At 38.1% G+C, this 23,518-nt stretch overlaps 1 protein-coding gene across 1 annotated transcript in view; it reads left to right on the top strand.

The window, feature by feature from the left end:
- Positions 1 to 13,138: 13,138 nt before the first annotated feature.
- The window catches only part of GTDC1 (glycosyltransferase like domain containing 1), an 82,075-nt gene continuing 71,695 nt past the window's right edge, over positions 13,139 to 23,518 (top strand). Inside the window, exons 1-2 of the mRNA XM_053470822.1 lie at positions 13,139 to 13,205; positions 13,777 to 13,996. Coding sequence (XP_053326797.1) covers positions 13,818 to 13,996 — 179 coding nt within the window. The 5' untranslated portion in view covers positions 13,139 to 13,205; positions 13,777 to 13,817. The remainder of the gene's footprint in view (positions 13,206 to 13,776; positions 13,997 to 23,518) is intronic.

The following is a 23,518-nucleotide window of genomic DNA, read 5'->3' as shown; positions in this document are numbered from 1 at the left end:
GTTGGCAGCAATGATATATACGTATATGTCTTTATACCACTTTATTCTAGGATACCTTGACCATCTCAGCCTTAATATTTATCTCAATGGTGAAATATTTTCGATTTTATTTTATTTGGTCACTACTTTCAAAGAATCTTCGCAACTCTAAATAATGTAGAATATTTTCTCTGCAACTAATGTGAGCTGCGTAAGCAACAGCAGGTGTAGGACGCGTATAACAGCTTCCATGTAGCACACGCTAACGGTTGTGATACCTGTTGGGATCGCCATGTGTGCCCTCAAGCTAAAACAATAATTAGCAGCTCATAATCCCAGATGCCCCGTCCCAAGTGTTGATACTTTCCAAACAAAAGACCATAGCGGGGTAACGCCATGCAACGCACAGTTGGAGTTGCTTATGTGAACTTAATTTTTAATGAACCGATCGGATCTTTTGATAAGGACACAGAGGCTGTATGGATTCGGAGATGATAAATAACCCTTTGAGCGCCAGTCGGTGGCCACAACATTCTGGCCCGGCACTAAAATGGTTAATAGGGAAAAAAAACGTAATTCCCTTCTATGAAAATCTTTTAAAAATAGGTAGAAAAGTACAAACATTCTATCTATCTATCTATCTATCTATCTATCTATCATCTATCTATCTATCTATCTATCTATCTATCATCTATCTATCTATCTATCTATCTATCTATCTATCTACAGTCTATATCTATCTATCTATCTATTTATCTATCTATCTATTTATCTATCTATCTATCTATCTATCTATCTATCTATCTATCTATGTACTTTTTACACTAATTTTCTAGTAATATGCCTTGCCATGCTTTGGCCTTCTTTAATCCTTTAGGAATATAAAATTAAATAATTAGCCAAAATTATTATTTTTTTTAAACAACATTTTTTTTATGTGTTCTAAAAAAAGATTTAGAATTATTGAATTCGGTATCCAGACCAATTATTAGATATTAATATTTAAAAAAAATTGCTTGAAATTATGTATATTTTTTGATGTTTAAAATCACAAATGTTTGAAATCACTTGCTGGCGAGCCGCAACGGACTCTTGGAAATATCCTCATTTATATGTTTTAACCTTTAACTGGAGCAAGCTGTAAATTTGTATGCAAATGATGTGGATGATCAGACGGTATCTTCCCGGCTTGGTTGATGCAGACGACTAAAATCTTTATTTTTTTTTTTTCCCTGCTGAGTCCTATTAAGCTGTCCACTACATCTAAAAGGTGTAGAATTTACTGGACTTAATATCATTCCTTGAATCACCTCCGATTATTTACCATCAAACGCAACATAGAAAGCAATTACATCATAAAAAATAAATTATTCCTTTATTTTATGTCAAAAACCTGATCCTCGTTTGCAATTTTTTAAAAATTTTATTAAAATGTTTTTTTTTCAAGAGCGAGGTGAGCGAGAACAAGATTCTAGTAGCCCCCGACGTGATAGAATTGCATTCCTTTAGTATGTAAATTTTTTTTTTTTAGGTATACAAAGTTCCAGAGCTTTTATTAAAGAAAGATGCCCCAGGGCTGTATCGGTAGGCTTTCGGGAGATTCCTGGTTTGGTATTAAATAAATAGTTGTTAAAAGATCATATGAATATGTGTCTCCAAAGATGAAAAGCCAGTTGGTTTGAATAATTTATTGTGATGCAATATTTTCTAGAAGTCAAATTAAGAAGACAAAAATGTAGCAGTGTGCAAATGTTTGGTCTAAGAAAGGCATTTATAATGTGGTGTCTTAGAATATGCATGAGAAGAGCTTTCAAGTTAAAGCCATTAACTTGGAGGAAGTTGGCAGTGAAAGTTGAGTGGATTTTCCCACTAAACTCAACATGTGTGATTTTTCTAAACCAAAAGAACCCACAATGCTTAAAATATATAGTTAAATAATTTTTTTTATATGATATTTATAAATCATATATAATATATATATAATAATCTAATTATATATATATATATATATATATATATATATTATTATATATGATATTTATAAATCATATATATAATAATCTATATATATATATATATATTATTATATATGATATTTATAAATCATATATATAATAATCTAATTATATATATATATTATTATATATGATATTTATAAATCATATATATAATAATCTAATTATATATATATATATTATTATATATGATATTTATAAATCATATATAATAATATAATAATATATTTATATATATAGATATAAAAAACCATTTAGCAGCTATACTCCCTTATCTGCTTCTCTTCATCCAAGAATCACGTTATTGGCGGGACGGTCATCATTAGGCACTGCCGAGCTGGGATCATAGGCTGGTTACAGACATCAGAGGTGATATGATGTATTGAAGCAGAATGCCCCGATGATGTCATTATCTTGGTGTTCGGCTTCAGTATATTGGGAGGTGGAAAGGTGGAGGGATTCCAACAAAGGTTGGGCAACTGAAATGGTAGATGATATAAAATGTAGGTAGTGCTACCTGGTGATTAAAGCAGCTAACATGACAAAAAAAGCAATTCAACAGATGTATGTTTTCCTATTTTATATAATTCACTTACAGGATGAGCTGTTATCTCTCTGCCTGATGGTAAATGGTCGAACACCTTGGTTTTATTCTCCAAGTTGGACTATCTAAATTACAAAGGTCTATTAGGAAAGGACTTCATATCTTATGCCATAAAGCAACCAGCACAGTGTGGTTTGGGAATCGGAGGCGATCACATGATTACCTACAATGGTAACTTCAGTAGATTGTTGTTCCGTGATATTACATAGTACTTCATACACCATAAGCCATACTCATACCTATAGGCAGTGCCCCCAGTCCCTTCCACCTCCATGGTTGGCATCTCCAATACAATAAAATTTGCTGCGCACCGTTAAGAAACAATCATATACCGGCGCGCTGTATCTGAAAGGCACACAGAGCATTTTAATGACGTCTATGGCGTAGACTTCAACAGCGTCCATAGTGTCTGCCCCCCCCCCCGGACCTGCCGTCCTAAGCCGGGACACCTCGCTGCCTATAGGACTCCGGCTTTAAGGATCGGCTCCTTGAATTTCCAGCATTATAAAAACTGCCAATCAATAATATTAAATCAGTTGCTATACGTCAACCATATAGCACAATTCCTGCAAATATTTGTCACGGGCATGCATTCGTTCTGTTAATTAAGTATATTAGAATATTTTACACAACATTAAGTCCTAACACGATAAATAAGTGAAAATAATTAAGGTATTAATATGGCGTTTGCTTCTCAGATATTTCAAAGCACATACATTCCACGTACCCTAATTATTTATGGAATATATGACTTTACTGCTAAAGGGGACTCGGGAAGGTATATTCGGGTAGGTATTATTCCATAGGTGCCTTTCTCAAAGCACTATACCAAGGTACCCAGATCGCATCGCAAGGCGTGTATAGGTGCACAGACGTCTGTTCGGGATCAGCGTATAAAGTCATTAGAAATGGATTTTAAATCTAATTAGAGTGTAAGCGTGCAAGCCGGGTCCTCTTTATCTAATGTATCGGTTTGTCTTAGTCTGTCAGTTCTGGTTTTGTCAGACCCTTTGAATGTATGGACTGTAAGAAGAGCTGCGGAAATTGTTGGCGCTACATAAATAAAACATAATAATATTAATAATCACGATCTATACAGTGGCTAGCCCAACGCATAGATCGAATGGCGGATTATAGGAGTCGCAAATGCATGCAGCAATTTGGTATTAAGCTTAGAACCCGGTAGACCAATTACCCTCGTGAAAAGGCACAAAAGAATATGCAATGTGTTTGTGTCCTCTATAAAAAATAAATAAATAAAGAAGACTAAACGTTGTGAAACATAATAACTGGTTTATTTAAATAAAAGCAATAAACCCCACAAGGCGCATACAAAATGCCATTTTATATATATATATATTTGGAAATCCATTCTGAAATTCAAAAAAAGTCTGCTGTGATGTGGTATGGTAGATGAAATTGAAAGAAGTGTTATTTTACTGAGAGGGTGGTAGATAAGTGGAACAGTCTCCTATCAGATGTGGTAGAGGCTGATACAGTGAGGGAATTTAGGCATATGGCTCCTAAATATAAGATGAGACCAAGAACTGATTAAAGCAAACTAGATGTACTGATCTGCCGGCAGGTTCTATATGTATGTACACGACCGTTCGGGGTCACTTAGTTGTTTTCATGGCTGTAACATAATTGCAAAAGGGTTTTCTAAACGTCAATTAGCCTTTTAAACTTAAGCATGGATCAGTGAACACAACGTGCCATTGGAACACAGGAGTGATGGGAGTGATAAAGGGCCGTTGGAACACAGGAGTGATGGGAGTGATAAAGGGCCATTGGAACACAGGAGTGATGGGAGTGATAAAGGGCTGTTGGAACACAGGAGTGATGGGAGTGATAAAGGGCCATTGGAACACAGGAGTGATGGGAGTGATAAAGGGCTGTTGGAACACAGGAGTGATGGGAGTGATAAAGGGCTGTTGGAACACAGAAGTGATGGGAGTGATAAAGGGCCTCTGTACGCCTACGAAGACATTATATTAACAGATACAATGATTATTTACAACATTAACCCAAGGAAATATACACACACACAATTATTTTTGTTTCTGTGTTGCTATGTAATGTTTGAATGTATGCTGTATGTTAATTTTAATACATTATATTTATTTCACTTCAGTATGTCCTACCTACAAGACCTTTAGCTAACCCACAGCCGTGCACCGCAACAATCTATATAAATATTTCACACAATTCATTCAATATAAACATTGTGGCCGTTTAAATATTAGAACGTTATGTGACTGGTAGGAAACAGAAAAAAAGTCTCAATAAGTGGAACTTTTATGAAAGCAGAGAAAATCACTGTGCAGTATGTGCCGTGGACACATTAAGCTGATTTTAGAAATTGTGCAATTTATGTCACTTTCAAGGATTTTGCATTAATTCGGCAATGCCTTTTACAATTTATAATCTTTGCATGGTTTCCAAATATAATTCAAATATCAACTCTAAGCAAATATGCCTGCAGGATCCAGCGCTATCAAACACTTTCAATTTCATTCTGGCCCAGAATCTTTTTTTTCTGCCCATTAATCTCTTTTTTTTTCCAGAATAAACTGAAATTAATGAATTAATGAAAAGAAGCTATTTATATATACCTTTGGTTCCTTCTGTGGGGAAATATATTACTAATGGTAAGGATATTCGTTATCTGTGACCATATTAATGAATTGCCTATATTTTTAATTTGAATTTTAACGCAATTTGTAATTCTATACGGCTACTCATAAAAGAAACCGCTACAGGTTGACAAAGGGAATATAGGGAATCGGCTGACACGTTTAATGATACACTAACAGGTTCTAGAGCAATGCAGACATAAAATTCTCTCTGTTTTAATTACGGAAACATTTCTGCTATCACAGAAAGTAAAACAATATGTGTGATGAGCCCAGAGCAAGGTGAACAATGAATGGGTATATCTCTGTATCAGCTGGTAGAAAAGGGAAGAATATGGCGCCGGGAAGGGACATGAAAACCAGAAGGGCATTATTGACAGTATGGATAGAAGGAGGATTCGTTGGTAAATCAAGAAAAAATAATGGTGAACAACAAGGAAAGAAGGCTAAGAGGGAGGGAAGGGAGCGGCAATGTGGGGAAAATTAAGAATGAAGCCATGGTAAGAGGTGAAAGTTGAAGAGGGAGTAAGCAAAGGAATAAACCTTGAGGGATATTGTGTTGATGGAGGAAAGTGGTAAACTGAGGAATGTGAACACCTAAGGTAGGTTGTGAAGGATTAAGATGGGGTGAAATAATGAAGGTGAAGGTATAACATCCTTGGTAAAGAACAAGAGAGATGTGCGATTTAAATAGTGAAGGAATGAAGCCTGGTTACTGAGAAATAGTAAGGAAGGAGCATAATAATATGTTCGAAGCAGCCCCTCTAGCCACTGCTCTCTGCGGCCACCATCTTCACTACAAGGAATCGTGATATGACTGGGGGGGGGGCGATCACCCAGGATGGTGACCTGCGCCCCAGTTTTGCATCGGGGGCCCTAGTTGGCTTAGGCCAGGATATGTCACCGGTTCGAAGGATGAACAGGGATAGTGAGAAGGAAATAGAATAACATGCATGAAGGAATGCTTTCTTGGGAGTAGCGAGGAGAGATAAAGCGAATGAAGGTAGGGGGTCCTGTGTGAAGAAGAAGGGTGAGGAAAGGACAATAAAGATGATGTATTTCTGATTTCTTTGGTTTGTACTTTCAAAATACGGGAATCGGGGAAGCTCTGAAATGGGCCTATTTCCAACGGTTGGCCCTCTGCGGTAAAAAACACGCAAAGAAACAAGCACCATTGGCGTTCCCAGCTTCGATGCGGAACAACGAGAATAAACGGACCACATTTGGCCGATATAAAGTACAACAAATACACTACCCTCGAGATTCTGAGAAAATGATTTCTATAAATACTCCTCTCTGTTTGACATATTTCCATCAATTTTAACTATTCATTGTGAAAGTGCTGATACAACAATGCCGTGTTCCCTTTTCTGTAAAACAGCAGATGCTACATCACAGAAATGACTCAAACTGGAGAAGTTGGTGCCAGAACAACTGATCCGGCTGACCGGCCGTAGAAGGCTATTAGCAACAAATGTATAACATAAATCAACGCGTTTCTTCCAAATAAAAGGGATGAGATTTCATGGCGTGGAGAAATAGGATTTTTTTTTTCCTCCTCCTAACTTTTATTTTTCTTGGTCTCACATATTTCCAAAATGTGCATGAAAAAAAAAAATGTTCTCCTGGAAGCCGTACAGTCGAGTGTTCTTGAGGCTTATGGGGGTACTTTTTTTTTTTCTCTTTTCTTTTAAAACCGTCCAAAATCGTACATGTGCGCACTAGCTGTGAAATTTTTGACAGTGTTTTTACAAAACAGCCCTTGAAACTGTAACTATGGATGTGGTTTTACTCGCAGAGGATCGTGGGTAATAAAAAAGAAAATGCTGAAATATATACAGTGCAGACAGAGTATTGAACGCGAAGAAATCCGTAATTAAATATTTACAAAGTAACACTAAAAATATCCAGTTAAAAAAAAATATTGTATATATTTATTCTTCAAATCATTTTGCTCTTAATTGGTTTAGATATTTTAGCAAAAAAATAAAAAAATGTACGCTTTATATATTGTGTAAAATAAACTTGGGTCCTGGGTGGTGAACCTTGCAGAACGTAGGATAAAAAAAACACAATTTTAGTTTCTGTTTGCATCTAAAACATTAATTAGACCATGGATAAAGTTCATGAAACTGTTAAAAGAATAAATTAATTAGGCTTTGTAACATTTTTTTTTCCATTTGAATAGCTGTTTCTTGTCGCACTACATTTATGCAATATTACGTTCTGATTCACACAGAAATACTTGCTTTATTAAACATGCAGAATGTGTAGAATCTGTATGGTTGTTTTAAATAACTTCTTCAGTCCCTAGCATTTCGGTGCTAAGCCTGTCTCCGATAGCCCATGACATCGATGACATCACAGGTTCAAAATAATAATTAAATACAAATAATAATGATGATAATAATAACAATATTAAGTGCAGTAGTAAACTTACCGGCAAAGGGTTAAAAATTGGGAGAGAGAGAGAGAGAAAAAAAAGAGACTTAAATAGGCTTAAAGAGAAGATAGGTGAGGATTAAGAAAAGAAGGGAAAGATAAATACTGATAGAGGGTTTAAAAGAGCAGTATTTTACAGGTATGTCAGTGAAGCAATTGGCGCTTGCTTCACTGCTGTTGTCTCACTGAGGAATGCTGATTAGGTTACCGACCCAGCAGCTTCCTAACTCCTGTTTGTTCAGCAGGTAAAGTGAGAAGATGGGAAAAGAGAGTTTTAAATAAATAAATAAATAAATAAATAAAAAGAAAAAATAATTAGTTAAAGGGAAGCCTCTGGCGACGACTCCTTCACCATCATTCCTATGGTCCAGAGAAAATAAAAGTGTTATGGAGCTGGCTAGTGATCCAGGCAGACTTTGTACACTGGTAGTCTTGCTCATTTTACCGAACCCCTTGGAAATCTTACTAAACATTTTTTCGGGATTAGAAAAGTGGAATTGAGTCAAAGTATTTAAATATATATATTTATATTTGACTCAACAGGAAAACAAATAAAACAATAAGTAACACTAATAAAATCAGAGAAACGAATACAGAATCCTCCTCGGATGGGTTTTCCCTGATGATTAAGCTCTGAAGGTAGGTGTGCAGAACTTTTGTTATTTAGCATATTAGACGTATATTTCAGTTTTTATCGCTTTTCGTCACATTACACGGGAAAACCCCCTTTGTTTCGGTTTCTTACAGCATCATAGCTAAACTCTTTCCCCCCCTCAGATGTTTTAACATAGTGTTATTACTGGTTGCATGTGTGGGTCAATGCATTGCCGAGTCATTTGATCCACATTGTTGAGCTTAATGAGTATGATGATGTCATGGGTTTATGCACACAACTTGCGGAATTAATTTACCGTGTGTGTGCGTGGGGGGGGTTCTGACGGTTTGTGGAATCATTATTAAAATAATACACCTTTTTCCTTCTAAGGTATTGGTAATTTGGTATATTGCAATCTTTAGTTGAATTTTATACATTTTATTGGGCCAACATAAAGAAAACAAAACATGTAAAGCTATCAGGACCGGCCTCTCTGATGGGATCTCTCTGGCATTTCTACCTGAGGAAGAAACCTCTGAGGTCACAGAAATTTATTATGGCATTTTTAGCATGTGAAAAAATGTATATGGTTTGACAAATTAAATACTTGGCAGATATGCATAAAATAAACACATTTGGGGGCTTGTTCACTAAACCAGGAGTTAGCTGGGTTTTTTTAAAATTTTAACTCCCCTTTCATTTCATTGCGTGATCGGTCCTCTCAGGTGCAAAGGCATATTCTGGTCCATTGTGGGTAAGGCTAGGGTTGTAAGAGTAGGGGGTGTAGGGAGTCGGGGTGGCAGTCTCAGGGGCCACACTTAGTGCTGAGCTATGATGTCACTTTCTGGCACTCAGCTAACGGGGCACTGCCCTGGATCAGGACCGTGGCAGCTCCAAGGATTATACGTTGATACCCATAAGGGAGATCTCTCTGGTTTGGAGCTGGTCCTGGTTTAGACTGCAGAGGTAATATGCATGTCATTCTAAGGCAGGACGCCAAGACATGCGTGGCTCCCAACTTCTACCCCGGGGAATCGAGATGCGGGGGGGGCAGAACTTGGGAGGTAGAGCGTCACACAAACTGACAATTCTGCGCATTCACAGAATGTAAATTAAAATTAGAACCGTGGAAGTGTGTTCCCGAATCCCCTCGTTCCACCGAGCTCTACCTCTGCCCAGAGAAGGACAGAACGGCAAAATCGGGACTGTACTGCGTAAAGCGAGACAGTTGGAAGGTGTGGCAGCACAACTTAAATGAGGTAGATCCCTATGGGAGGCTTAGGCTCTGCTCTGGGACAGGCTTAATATATACATCACTATATAGCGGTGGGTGGAATGCTTAGTTCTCCTACAGACGCACAGTTTAGTCAATTCGCCGTGTAGCCACTCTATCCCCAACAAGGGAAAAAAAGGAGATCGGCTGACAACTCTCTTCCCACCGCATCTCGCAGCTCACTATCAGTGATACATTTTATCATGTAGGTACCAACTGCCTATACGTGCACCGGGACCACTAAATACCCACTATGGGTAAAAGAACAATAAAACAAACATTTTACAAACAACTTTCTGTTAGTATGGGCACTGTTGGGCTGAACTTAACACTTCGTAGCTCAGCGACTAGTAATGAATTGCAGCATTAGACGCTGGTGCCTAAAAGGTTAATCTCGGCTAGCTGTACTTCGCGCATTCAGCTTCACGACTCATCTAAGGTCAGCCGCGTAGTCTAACGTCTCACGGCAGATAAGCATTAAACGCTGAAGCCTCTTCTCACCTCTGCTTCAGACGCAAATACCCGTCACACGTTTTCATGGCCCTGAAAGCCGCCGGCACAGGTGATAATAATGACGAGGGACGCTAAAAGCTCGCTGCTCGTATCAAGAGATATTATATTATAAGACAAACTGGATCATGCACAGTAAACATGGTTCCAGATCCACGTTAGAAAGAAAATACAGTCAAAGTAATGGATTTGTATATATATATATATATATATATATATATACAGACACACACATTGCACACATTATATTTTTCTAAACTAGTACACAGTGACTTCATAGTTGCCAACAGACCATATTTTCCTGGATAGTCCCTGTAGCTGTCTTGGGTCAGAGACTGTTGAGACAATGCAGGATGACAATATGCCACCAACATTCAGAGCCTGACATTTTATTTTGTGTCCCACATAATGCTCCCTGAATATTGTAATCTGGGGTTTGAAGAGCAGATCTCACCCCTCAACTATTCAACTCAAAGAAACATCTTTTATAAGCAGTCTGTCCTGTCCAGCTTACTGGCCGTGTAGACATCGTTGACTTTTAGACAATCGTTTTAAGGTCGGCTTTCACAGGGACGGACTCATCTCCAGCACATTTCTTCATTACTGGAGACACTAAAGCACCGTCACTTTCTCAGGTGTTAAGAATTTTATTGATTGCTAAAAGCTCTTCCATTTGCGTTGTTTGTTTTTCTTATTTTATTGCCGTTTTTCCTTCCATAATAACCATACCAAGGAGTTCCTTTAACCCCACGTGGACTGATCCAGGTTTCTCTCCGTCAGTGGTTGGTCTCATCTTAGATTTCGGAGCCATATGCCTATCCCATGCATGTTTAAATCCCCGCACTGTATTAGCTTCTACCACTTCTGCTGGGAGCCTGTTCCACTTATCTACCAACTCCTCAGTAGGCTCTAAAAATATCACCTGGGCAATAGCAAAACATTATAAGCTAAGAGTCAGTTTGGAATCAGCTCTGCAGCCTTGTCTTCAAGGGATGAAGAGAGTCTGATGCCTTTTTACTTGGTCAAACTCGGTGCTCTGTACTTTTCCTTCTGACCCTTCTTTGTTCCCCATGTGGGCGCTACTGGAAAAGACAGATCATTTTCAAATGTTTATATTACACACCTGGTCAAAAAGGAGGTTTTTTTTTGGGGGGGGTAAAATACACCTTCAGGTCTTCTCCATCAAAGGACCAAACAGTTGCAACACTGAAGGCAAAAGGTACAGATGGTCCACATGCCGGAAACAAAAGTGCACACAATTAAGACAATCACTCCCATTTAAACCTCCTTGTTACATCGCTCTCACCGAGGCATTACATTAACTATTTAGTGCCAATGGCAAAGTTTCATTTTTGCTTTTCACCTCCCCGGGGTGTAGCTCCAGTTTGTTGAGCTTATCAACCAAAGACCAAATGTCACAGAAGGTCCTATTTCCTGGGAATGTCCACGGAATTAATCATTGGGATGGTGTGAAAGCTTTGAGCCGTCACGGGGCACATCCCTTAGCAATTATCCCCGGGTGAGAAACAAACACGTACCTGTAAATGGAAAAAAATGCGCACCCTACCCGTGCTTCCAGCACTCAGCCCACTCAGAGCACGCTCATCATACTCGTTTATTGAGTCCCTTCCCCGCTGCGAAGGTCAGACAGGTTTGCAGATGTGCTACGTTTGTTTTGTTGGGCCGCTAGGACATCCTGTAAGGATTGTCCTCTTACTCTTATTTGTCTTCGGATATAGTTTCAGGAAACCAGAATTTAACTGATTAAAGCTTTTATTAAACCATTTTCTCGGGAGTCCTAACACTGAACAGCTAAGAATATGAAGGGCTTTATTCCCTAAGGCAGGAGTTGGATGGCTTGTCCATCATGAAGGTCCAACCCCAGGAAGTGTCCTCAAGAAGAACCTGGGTTGCCCTGTATAATGTAATGTTAAATCATTGCGGTCACCTGATTGAACTATGCATTATCCAGGGCTAACTCAGCCCTTCGCGCAGTGAATTTAGTGAGTTGAATCCCTGCTTGAGTTAACAAGTCCCTAGGTTCTTAAGTACAATTAGCACTGTAACACACCCAGGGCACGCTACTCGGCACTCTCTCCTAAAGGAGTGGCTTCAAGAGGGGGTAGGGCCAGTCTCACAAATGGGTGGGGCTAGGGGCAGGGTTGGTCCGGAATAGGCTGCTTCCATGCCCAGAGAAAGAGGAGGGTGATCTTGAGACTCTAGGAAGCAGCGATTCCCTCTGAGACTCCGGGTCAATCCCAGAGACTCCCCTGGTATATTTATAAGAAAATGTCCAAACAGTAACCTTTCTCTATTGTTTATTACAATATAACTTCACTAAACAAAAGCAAAGTCCGGACTCTTTTCTTGTGTGTAGACCGGACCCATTAAAGAAACGTTTTCCCCCATTATAATTTCTGGGAATATATTTGGAGGAATACATTCGCGGTAACTAATTCTTGGATATCATTAAGTACCGTCGGAGGATCTCGGAGGGCCGGGGGCTTCACCAACGTTTCATGTGACCGTGACCCGCTGCGGTGCTTAGGAGAATACTCTGTTTAAACATACAATTCATTACATTTTCCTGCACGTTCTTGCGTCCCCTCGGGATGTATGACACAGAAATGCCGCCATTTCTACGAGGGGCACTTGTGGTTGGAGGAAAATGTGTTAACCTGCGCCTGAGTAAAACCACTTGGAAAATTAGAAAGCGCTTTATTTACACTGTTTTATTTATGGCCCCCTTCCCTGTCGTTTTTTATACCCACAGCTGTGGTTTCTAGGGCTGCAGAACCCTAGAAAAGAGGGGCGACGGGGGTGCAAAGCTTTGAATCATTAAGGGGGACTGTCCCTCCTGAACAAGGACACTTGGCAGATACGTTCTGCCTTTCCTCACTCGCCTGAATCCTTCAGCGTTCGGCGGCGCGGTGACGTCAACAGCCCGAGACCGCCTCTCCCGAGATGTCCTGAGGTGACCCCACCCCTTCTCGCGCACCTCACAGAAAGGGGAGGGTTTTCCAGCTGAGCTTCGGCTTTTAGGAGCTGAGGCGGCGTGTGACGTAATACGCATGCGCCGGATGTCTCCGTTGTGTCTGTGTCCTGAACATGCTGCTGCACTGTTTACCCCCTCTCGAGCTGCCAGTTCATGGTATTTGCCCCCTTACCGTCTCCCAGAATTGTGTCACCGTCCTTCCTCACCATGACGGTTTAATGTATCACATCATTTAATACATCATGTCCGCCCGTAGCCTCTGCATCCTTTCTTCATGCCAGTGCACTGTTAGTGGCTCATGTTGGCATGACATTCAGTCTACATGTACATGCTGAGGTGATACCCGCCTCCTGGCCTTTCTATGGACTATGGGGGCATCCCTGACAGATCAATGCATGTACAGAATTAAACGAGTTAAAGTGCATGAGTCGTGTATTCCATTGCTTCTCCATCATTCATACATTCCCATGTACCAGTTGGCCATTAGTATTGACAGTCGTTATTCACACGAAGGGTTAAACTTGGACTGTGACAGCAATGATCAGCTCCTCAGATATTATTATTTCTTAAATATATCTGTTTTTCATGTACTTTATTGAACTGATAGTTGTAGAAAATAGAATTGAAACGGCACTAAAGTTTGCTTCAGGTCTGTTTTTTTGTTAATGTGTTTATACGCCAGTCTATCATGTTTAACTTTCCTGCTTGTTTCACTTTGTACTTATAGGTCTTGAATTTGAATTTAAAGAGGACTAAGAAATCACCAAGATGTCTCTCCTTTTGATAGAAGCTTTTTATGGAGGGTCCCACAAGCAGCTCATGGATCTGCTGCATCAAGAAATTGAAGATAGCGTTCTGTATAGTCTTCCAGCAAAGAAATGGCACTGGAGAGCACGGACGTCTGCTCTGTACTTTATGCAAAATATCCCGCCCAGTGAAAGTTACAGGTAAAACATATGCTTTAAAATATAATATATGTTTGATTGGTTATATCTGCAAGTTACAAAAGTCTTTTTTGTTGCACATCATTTATTTATTTATTGTTTTATATAGCGCCAACATATTCCACAGCGCTGTACAATAGGTAAAAAGGACATAAGTCATAAATAACACAACAATTTGATTTACAGAACCAACAGGTGAGGAGGGCGTATTAGGAGTTTGGTAATGGGACACTCCAGCCATCATATGCACTTTAATTAAATGAAGAATTACAATTTTTTTCCCACTTTGCAAATTAATGCATGTATTTATTGTAATCCCACCCAAGAATTAGCTTTATTCCCTTGCCTTCAACTGTGAGATGTATCATTCTGGCTACAGCCAATTACTAATTTGCAGTCTGGGCACACATAATTGAATTCAGACAGAACATGCGCAAGACCCCATGTCGATAATTTTCATAAACCACTGAAAGCATACGCTCATAGCTTTAGTCTTATATCCCTCCCAGTGATAATATATCTAATACCATGTGTTGCAAAACTCCCCTCTACCTTTTGACACTTATCCCTTATGTATGCAGTTTACTGGCTTGGAAGCGGAGTGTATTGGTTATTTTTTTGTTATTCCCGTGCAAAGTAAATGTAAAATACCAGGCCTGTGTTCAGAGGTCACCACGTCATCTTCAGTGCTTTGTTGTATTTACAGAGTAGTTTGTTTTTTTAAACCGCTATAGGACATTTATAGTTTATAAATAAACTGTTTTATCTCAGCTTTTCCTCTGTTAGCATTGTGCAGAGAAGTTCTTAGTGGCCCCTGGAGGATGTGATCTCCCATGACTAATCTCCGATGTGCAAGATACGAGAGCTGACATCATAGCCTTTTAGCTGTGAAACACAAGCTTACATTCCTTAAACAGGATATTGCAAACACTGATGTATTTCCTGTATCTGGTGGACAGGGCTATATACCACATGTCAGAAGCCAGTCCTGATTCTGGATGTAACATCCTAGAACTGGTATAACTCTTACTACAATAAATAACAACAATGACAATAATTAAATAGTGCATCAGTGTCCATGGGATATGTTTGCTATACAAAAAGTTAGTTAAGGTGTTTCAGAGCAGGTGGTGCTCTCCATCTCTCTGTATAAATATTACGCTATACTTTTTCTACACACTTTTTTTTTAGAATTTACAAATGCAAACATAAAAGCTGAGCTTGCATAAAACCATAATTCCTGAATGGTTTCTCACGTTCATCTAGCCTTGTGTACAGATGTAGAAAGTGTTTTAGAAAAAAAAAAATATTTTTTAAAAAACATTATTTTTTATACAGTACTATTAAAAAAGTTGGGGTCACTTAGAAATGCCTTGTTTGTTTTTTTCAATTAAAATAACACAAAATGGATTAGAAATCCAGAGCAGATGGGGTTAATGCTGTAAATGACTATTGTATTTTAATAGAATATCTTCATAGGTGTACAAACGGCCTTTATTACTCCCATCACCCCTGTGTTCCATAGGCACGTTGTGTTCGCAAATTCATGTAAAAAAAAAAAGCCAATTGATCATTTTACAAAACTCTTGCAATTATGTTACAGTTAGAAACATCCTTGTTTTCCACAAAAACAGCTTAGTGACTCACAAATGCATGTTTTTATTTTGTTTTTGTTTTTAAGGTGTGATATTGCTATGTCTCAAACTAAATCTCTTATCATTGCGGTTGGAGTTTCCAAAGTTTTTGTTTGTAGCTGTTAAGGGGCATTTTAAACTTGTATGTAAAAATAGACTGGCATGCTCTTTCATCTCTGTCATAGCAATGTCCTGAAGCGTATCACAAGGTTATCTGAATCTTCAAGGTCGGCATCACAAGACATCCTGTGTTAGTTAGAATAAACTCATCAGACATAACTCTCAGACACACACCCCATTAGTTAAACCTAAATTGCATTGACCTAACATAATTTAATTGCAGTTCATCAGATTACCTATGTGCGTAAAAAACACTGTCACGCACACCATCAAAGACTTATGATACTGAGAAATCAATTTGAGATTTTAGTAGTAAAATTTTTTTAATTTTATAGCGTTAACTTGCACCTAAGCCAAGACTGTCCTGTTCTTTGTCATAAAACACTTTATTGAAGGGGCGAGAATGTTACCAGCCCAGCTATGGTTTCACTTAATATAATCTTTTACAGTTTAGGGAATGGGGATCATCCTTCCATTCAGGAATTATGGTTTTATACTCAACTTTTCTCAACTGCTCAACTTTTATATTTACATTTGTAAATTCTAAAAAGAAAAGTGTGTAGAAAATGTATAGTGTAATGTTTATACAGAGAGATGGAGAGCACCACCTGCTCTGAAACACCTTAACTAACTTTTTGTATAACCCTAAGGGGTTTTTCATTGAAACATAAGTACGTGGATGAGTTAATGTTTAGTGAATAAACTTCAGTATAGGGAAAGACTACCCTAAGAGCGCCCTGTATTAAGGAAAGAGAGCGGGAGATTAATAAATTACCAAATAAGATAAATGTCTTTGCACTCCTTTGTAGGGATTGATGTGAAACAATATTTTATAGTCATATCTGGGATAGCAGACTGCGTATTATGCCACAACGACGACCGCTATAAAATTATCAAACAAAGTTGGCTGCGTTGACAGCGCTTCTTCAAAAGGGGCGGGGCCTACAAACTAACCCTCTCCCCCAATTGGAGGAATGCGGGAAAGGCCGTCCCCTTTTTGCGTAAGCGCTCCGGGACAAAGTGAGCGAAGAAAGAGGATAGAAGGACAAGAAGTGGAGCTGCGAAAAGTAGACATGGAAGTGGTCAGCGGAGACATTGAGAGAGAGAGAGTGAAATTCTTCCGGACATACATACTTGATTTACTGCAATATGAGTACAAAAATAGAAACAGTAAATGTTACTGAAAAGTGACACGTCTGTGAAACGGATAAATATGTAACTCTATTAAAGTCTGTTTTGACAAATACTGAAATAAACAGTGCACAACAACCCTTTAGCTGTTTAAACAGAGTATTAACTAGGAACGGTAAGTTAATCCATTAGATTTTATTTATGAGAAGTTAGAAGCAACAGCCCAGGTTTCGCTGCAGTTTATCTTTTAAAACATCTATATATCTTGAGTATTGTTTGTGATAAATCAGGGAAAGCTGATTGGTTCCCTATTACCCATATCTGAGCCTTATGAAAGTATCTAGAAGAACAGATTTGAGTCAGACTCAGACCATCTGTCCTTGATGACCTATGCCGAGACAGGAAACCAAAATTGGCTTAAATGGTGTTAATTTTGATTGATGCTTCAGCCTTTCTCGAACAGGTGGGTTCAACATGCTCACACGTATCGGCTTACATTTTTTCCCCCAGACTTGCCCATTTGCAGGTAAAAGCTTACACCGGATGAAACGTTAATGTATCCTTTCATCACCACATGTTTAAAATGTTCTTTGCATCTATTATGTCTGCTCATTATTTTGCAGACCTAACTATAAACATGCCTTGCAGGATGCACATAATTTAACTACAACAGAGTTTCTCATTATGTGTCTTTTAAAGGTATCAATAAAAGTCAATATTCTTTTTATTATTATTTTTGGATGTATTTTTGCCTGTAGTTTTTTGGTAATTTTGTAACAGGAAGTAAAAACAAAAAGAAACAAACAAAAAAAAAAGTAGTGTTACTCGATAGGAGTAATTTTTTTAGTTCTTCTTGAAATGAGCGGGTCATTATTACTCTTCTTTTTTTGGCATTTGAAGTTTTATTGTTTTTCATGTTAACAACATGCGTGTTGCATGCACAGCAGATGTAAATATACATTAGTCGTTTGTACCTTTTTGTTCAAGGATATGCAAATTACGGGGAAAATGGAAGGAACAGAGATCCGTACTTATATACTACAGACATCTGTACTCGATATACTAAAATTGAGGGGAATGGTGGCATTTCTACAGGTCTAACTTATAAGGTGAAGGAACCCCAGCCAATAGAACCAAGTATATTTGGTATACTGGTCTGAGGCTGTAAGCACTAATCCTTCAATCTGACGGATCTACTCCAGTTTCAACCCATTCTCTAATTGAAGAAGCTTGCAGTTTCTACTCATTTGTTTTTTTTGTGAGATTCCAGGGTCCTAGTGGGTTTCTCTTGGCAGAAAGGATAAGTTGCCCCTTCCAACATGTTACCGAATTGTGAGCGATCAAAAGTTTCATCACAGAGCTAGTCTCTGGCCAACTTGTCCCTCAGTGAATAGGTCCCATGGATGCAACTTCTTCACTGTTTAGCATGAAGGGCCAAACGGGTAAGATTGTCCAGTGGAGCTGGCGCTGCATGATACATTACTCAAAGGCTGATGAAATCTCACAGATTTAGCTAGGACTGGCCAAGCTCTTCCTTTAGCAGACACTCACAGCAAATGGCCCTTCATAACGTATGGTGAAGTCAAGGAGCTGAGACACGACCCTCCTGCGGATCCTCCTGGCAACTTTCCCTTTAGTGAATAGTCCCCACTGATTTAGGGATGGAACCTTTTCCCTACCCATTCTTGACACTGGTACTCTAACCCACTGAGCACACAAGCATGGCTATGAGGGCATCACTTTATTGGCACAAGGGATATGGTATGACACCGTCACTTCTTTAATGTGATGACTACATGCCATTCACTTGCATAGTCTGTGGGGGATGTTATTAAATATATAATGCAATTTAATAGGACTTTAGTGTTTTTCAGGAACGAGAGCCACACAAAACCCCCAAGTGCCACAAGTTGGAGAACATCGGCTTATATAAATAACTTAACTCTGACTTTGTAGCAAAATTTTATAAGTCTTTAGCTTGTTCTGTGATTTTCTAATTGCCCATCTGAGGTTAGTTTACCAAAATACAAGTGATGTAGACTCCAGAAGCCTTCTTCCAATAATGCAGAAAAAAAAAGTTAAATGTCCTCGTTTTTGTCTTTCCCAAGCTTTCAGCAAGAACAAAAATACATCATCTCTTAGGAGATGCGTTTTAGAGCCCTGTGGCGCTAGCAAAGCTATACATGGCAACATAGCTTCAAGTTTATATTTCTAATAGGTCTGATAGCTTATCTCCTGCAAATAAAAATACTGTGTAACATTGTATACTGCCCCCCAGGTAACTGTTCACATGGATAAAAGATATTATTTGTAACAAACCCTGGCCCTTAGATTTACCTCTAGGGTAAATGTTCAAATGTATTTACTCCCTGAAGTCTGAAAAGTATATTTTAAAGACAAACTGCAAGCTTGTAAAATCATTAACAGAGTAGAATGCTAAGGAAAATATAACAGAAATGGTGGGCAAGTTCTGAAAGATAATATTTATAGCATCCTGATCAGAAAATATTTTTTGTTCACGTTACTCCCGTGATTAAAACTAATTCCCACATTTACATAGATTCTTTTAATAAAATATATATCAAAAATATTGTAGTTATAGTTAAAGAGGTCATATTTGTCAAGGGAAATTTAAATGCTTCATTTTTTTGTAATATTAGACATACCTTATTATCAGACATATAGAACATTATAATAATCTAATTATATTTATTATAAATAAAAATAATATAACTATAAAGAAATTGTATTTATTTGGATTAGGTCATGTCGGCACTTATATGGATGATAATTTGGTGTATATAAAAAAGATAGATATATAGTAGATTTTGAAAACTCTGTGATACTCTGGATTTAGAAACAGGTTCTTTGTATGACTTGATATTTTTAATTTGTGGTTCCAAATGAGGAGGACTTGGTATTTTTATTTATGTAAGTTTTTTTTATACTCACCCTGATAAGGGATAGTTACATACATAGACACAGCTGTCAAACAAATCTCTAAAGCAACCTGTTTAAAGAAATCATTCTCTCCCGCTGCCTGTCGAGCGTCTCCCTCCTGATGACTCTTGTGGGGAAGCTTTAATGCAGTGTTTTCCAGATGTCGAATATTAGGATTGTTATGGGTAACTTCACCTGTCCATATATGTTACAAACCTTGGTAAAAAAAGGTTTTTTTTTAATTTTTGGTTTTAAGCAACTTGAGCTGATAGTTGACCATTGACTGGCTGGTATGTTGCACACCCCTCTGGTGCTGAAGGTGTGCGCAGGTTCTATATGGCCTAGATTATAAGCGTTGTGTGAGAGTGACCTAGACCACCCAAGGCACACATTCGACGGACTTCTGGTTACTACCCCAACTTGTTACTAGTGCCGTTAGACCTCTCCATTAGGCTTGTCTGACTCAATTAAATTACACTCGTGCTGAAAGAATGCTCTAAATTGCTAAAAGCTATTTTACAAAGTAAAAATAGTTATTTTTAAATACTTTTTGTTTTGTATTGTGTCAGCATTCCAATGGGGTTTTTTTGTGTTTTTTTTTTTTAAACACCCCTTTTTACAATGCTGGATGTTGGGGTCTTTCCCTAGTCTTCTGCAGAATTGTAAGAATTCAGTTTCAGTTTTGTGATTCAGCAAAAAAACACTTATTTTTGGAAACTGCAACTATCACCCCGTCATAATTATTCATTTAGCAAACAATTTTATACTTAACTTTGAAACATTGTTGCAAGTTGAACAATGAATTTCTCTTGATATAGCTAGCTGTTCCTGTGCCATCATGGTTGTTAGGCCTCATCCTGTGACATCATGGTTGTTAGGCCTCATCCTGTGACATCATGGTTGTTAGGCCTCAGGGACTCTCATTGATTGAAATGGGACTCATAGGTTTTGTTGCTGAATGATAAGTTCTCCAAACCTTCCATGATCACGTTAGGGGTTCATAAATCGATATTTATCTTGTATTATGAGCTAATTATTTATATAGATAGTAAGTAAGAACTGCTTAATTGTTTTGTGTAGAGTAAATGTCTCTATTATTTCCTATATTTGGAAGAGCTGCATACAAATCAAGTATGAACACAATTTTGTACACATTGGTCTTTGTTTACTGTGCTGCGAACATGGGGCATGACACTTCCCTCCCCACGATAGGTTTCCTTTGAACTTGCGATGTTGCCGAGAATAATATTAAATAAAATCTCAAAGGCCCCATAAATTAATTTCCAGTTAAACTCTGGTGTCAATCACTCGCTAACGTGAAAATTAAAGGTAACCTGGCATATGGTCTTCAGGTCCCGTAGAGGGAAACCGTCCAGATACTTTGCATGGGTAAACGTTAATGAATCACATAGTTCAGCCACCAAGGTGTGATGTTGTTGGTGTGATGGTACCGAATAAGTCATTGAACTCCGAAAGAGAAGGTGCAAAGATCAACATGTCAGGGAGAGGTGATGAGGTGAAAATGACATACTAGTGAGTTGTTGCAACACAGAACGAGGTGTGTATTAGTTTATGTTGTTGTTGCTTATGGAAGGTCTGAGGAAAACTACTTCTAGTGGAATCTTTTCCGAGCTCAAATTCTATAGTAAAGATGACAGTATTGTGCCCTCGTACGGGAAGGGATCGCTCTTAACGCAGGGTCTGATGGTGGTATAACGGTGATGGATCGATGAGGTCATTTCCTCGATGTAGGAAAATGTTGGCGCTATATAAATAAAAGATAATTAAATGTACTAGAAGAGTTATATCTGAATAGTTAGCTCTGTAGAGCCTTGTGGTTACGGATCAGTCTCTGAGGACCCACTCCTCTTAAGAAATAAATAGCTCAGTGGGAGATATCACTCCCAAGTTATACCTTTTATATCGTGCTCAACCTTCTATTTAATTTGATTACCATAAGCGTACATTAACCATGTTTTAATGGTGAAGTCCATGTAAGAAGTGTTCTTCCCACTTTTATACTGCTTCTAGGGTCATCATAATGGTTTTCATGATGTAGAACGTGAAGACACTCTCTTCCTTTGTTTGTTATGTTCTGCCCCCCTTTGCCACCAATGCCAGCCAAATCTCGCAATTAATGGAGCGAGAGAATGTACAGGCATCTGATAAATGCTCCAGTAATGCTGTATTACTGCAAATCTTTGCTACTAGTACAGTTTTTCAAATATTACAATAAAAATGTTAATATATAATTCTATTATACTTTATTATACATAATGGTTTTATAATATCAGAAGTTGATATTAAAAGCAGCAAGCCATGACTATTGCACTAATTGTATCACTAAATATTTGCCAAAAAAGGCTTATTAGTCTTATTAGAACTTTACAGATAATACAAAAGCTCTCTTCTGTTTCATTATTACATCCATGTTCCTTAGTCTTGTTACCGTTGAAGTATAGTCTCTTTTTTTTCTCGATAGACACATGTTCCTCCGAGTAAAATTAGGCTACAGGCTACACCGGGCCTTCGGCTCAATCAGACCTCTGCAGCGTCTTATACTTGTGGCAGAATAGCTGTGAGTTGCTGTATTAAAGTCGCTGTCATGCGTAGTGACATTTCCACATTACGAGCCTAAGGAAGAGAATTATTTTCAACTCTGCATATGCAAAAACTTCTTAGCAATCAATTTTTTTTCTGAGGAAAAGAAAATGTTATCATGGAAACTGCGTGGCGAGCTTTTCAGTAAACTTAAAAAAAAAAAAAAAATAGAATTAAAAAAGTAATAGTGAAAAAGACGTATTAAGGCAAAAAAGCTTTGGCTGTTTTAAGGACAGAGATTTGAACAGGGCGTTATCTACCATTGCCCTCATTATGAACCTAGGCAGAGAATAATGGGTGTTGTAGTCTGACAGCAGATAAATGGTTGATCTCGTCTTTCAAATGTCTTTATAACCACATGTAATCTCAAGTCTGATGTTCCTAGGCACCACGTGCAATTGAATTTCGTGGACAGGTCTACCTTTGCTTCTGATGTCACACGGTTGCCCGTACGGAAAGCTAATTTGTGACCCTTAGTTTTGGCATGGATCTAAGGTTTCGTACGTGCAAGGAATGATTTTAATATTACAGTAAATATCTAGGTTTATTCCTTTATCACAAGCATGGCACAGTCCAAAGGTACGTCGACATAAATTATCTTCATTCAAGCTGGTTTCTAATGACAAACATTGGTGCTGACAAATCATTCACCTCTAGGCCTGTTTTTTTTTAGGAATTCCCTCAAAACTTTCCAGTTGTGCTGATCATCCATAAACCCGCACTCGGTCCAGCGCACCTGATTCTTGGTCGCTAAAAGCAAATGATTCTAAAGAGAGAGAATTCTACACGCTGAAGAGTAACACGCAGCCCGTATAATCATTAACCTATAGAAATGTCTTAATATGAAACAATTGAGTCCATCGCCCATGAATTAGTGGAATTCTTTTTCTTAATCCTTTTGCATAACAAAATAAATACCATAATTGTATATTTCATTATACATTACTAGGTAAAATAGTTAATTTCTGTTTCAATCCAGCTATTGTTTTTTTTTTTATTAAAATCTAAGATGATTAGCTTTTAGGTTCCTCAAAAGAGGACTGTCTAACGGGGTCTGTTTAAAAACGCTATATATATATTAGAGCTGAAACAACGAATC

Source organism: Spea bombifrons, chromosome 7 (genome assembly GCF_027358695.1).
Source record: "Spea bombifrons isolate aSpeBom1 chromosome 7, aSpeBom1.2.pri, whole genome shotgun sequence".
In the NCBI taxonomy this organism is placed as follows: Eukaryota; Metazoa; Chordata; class Amphibia; order Anura; family Pelobatidae; genus Spea; species Spea bombifrons.
Note: the sequence above shows the minus strand (reverse complement) of the source record. Positions and strands in the feature narration are given on the sequence as shown.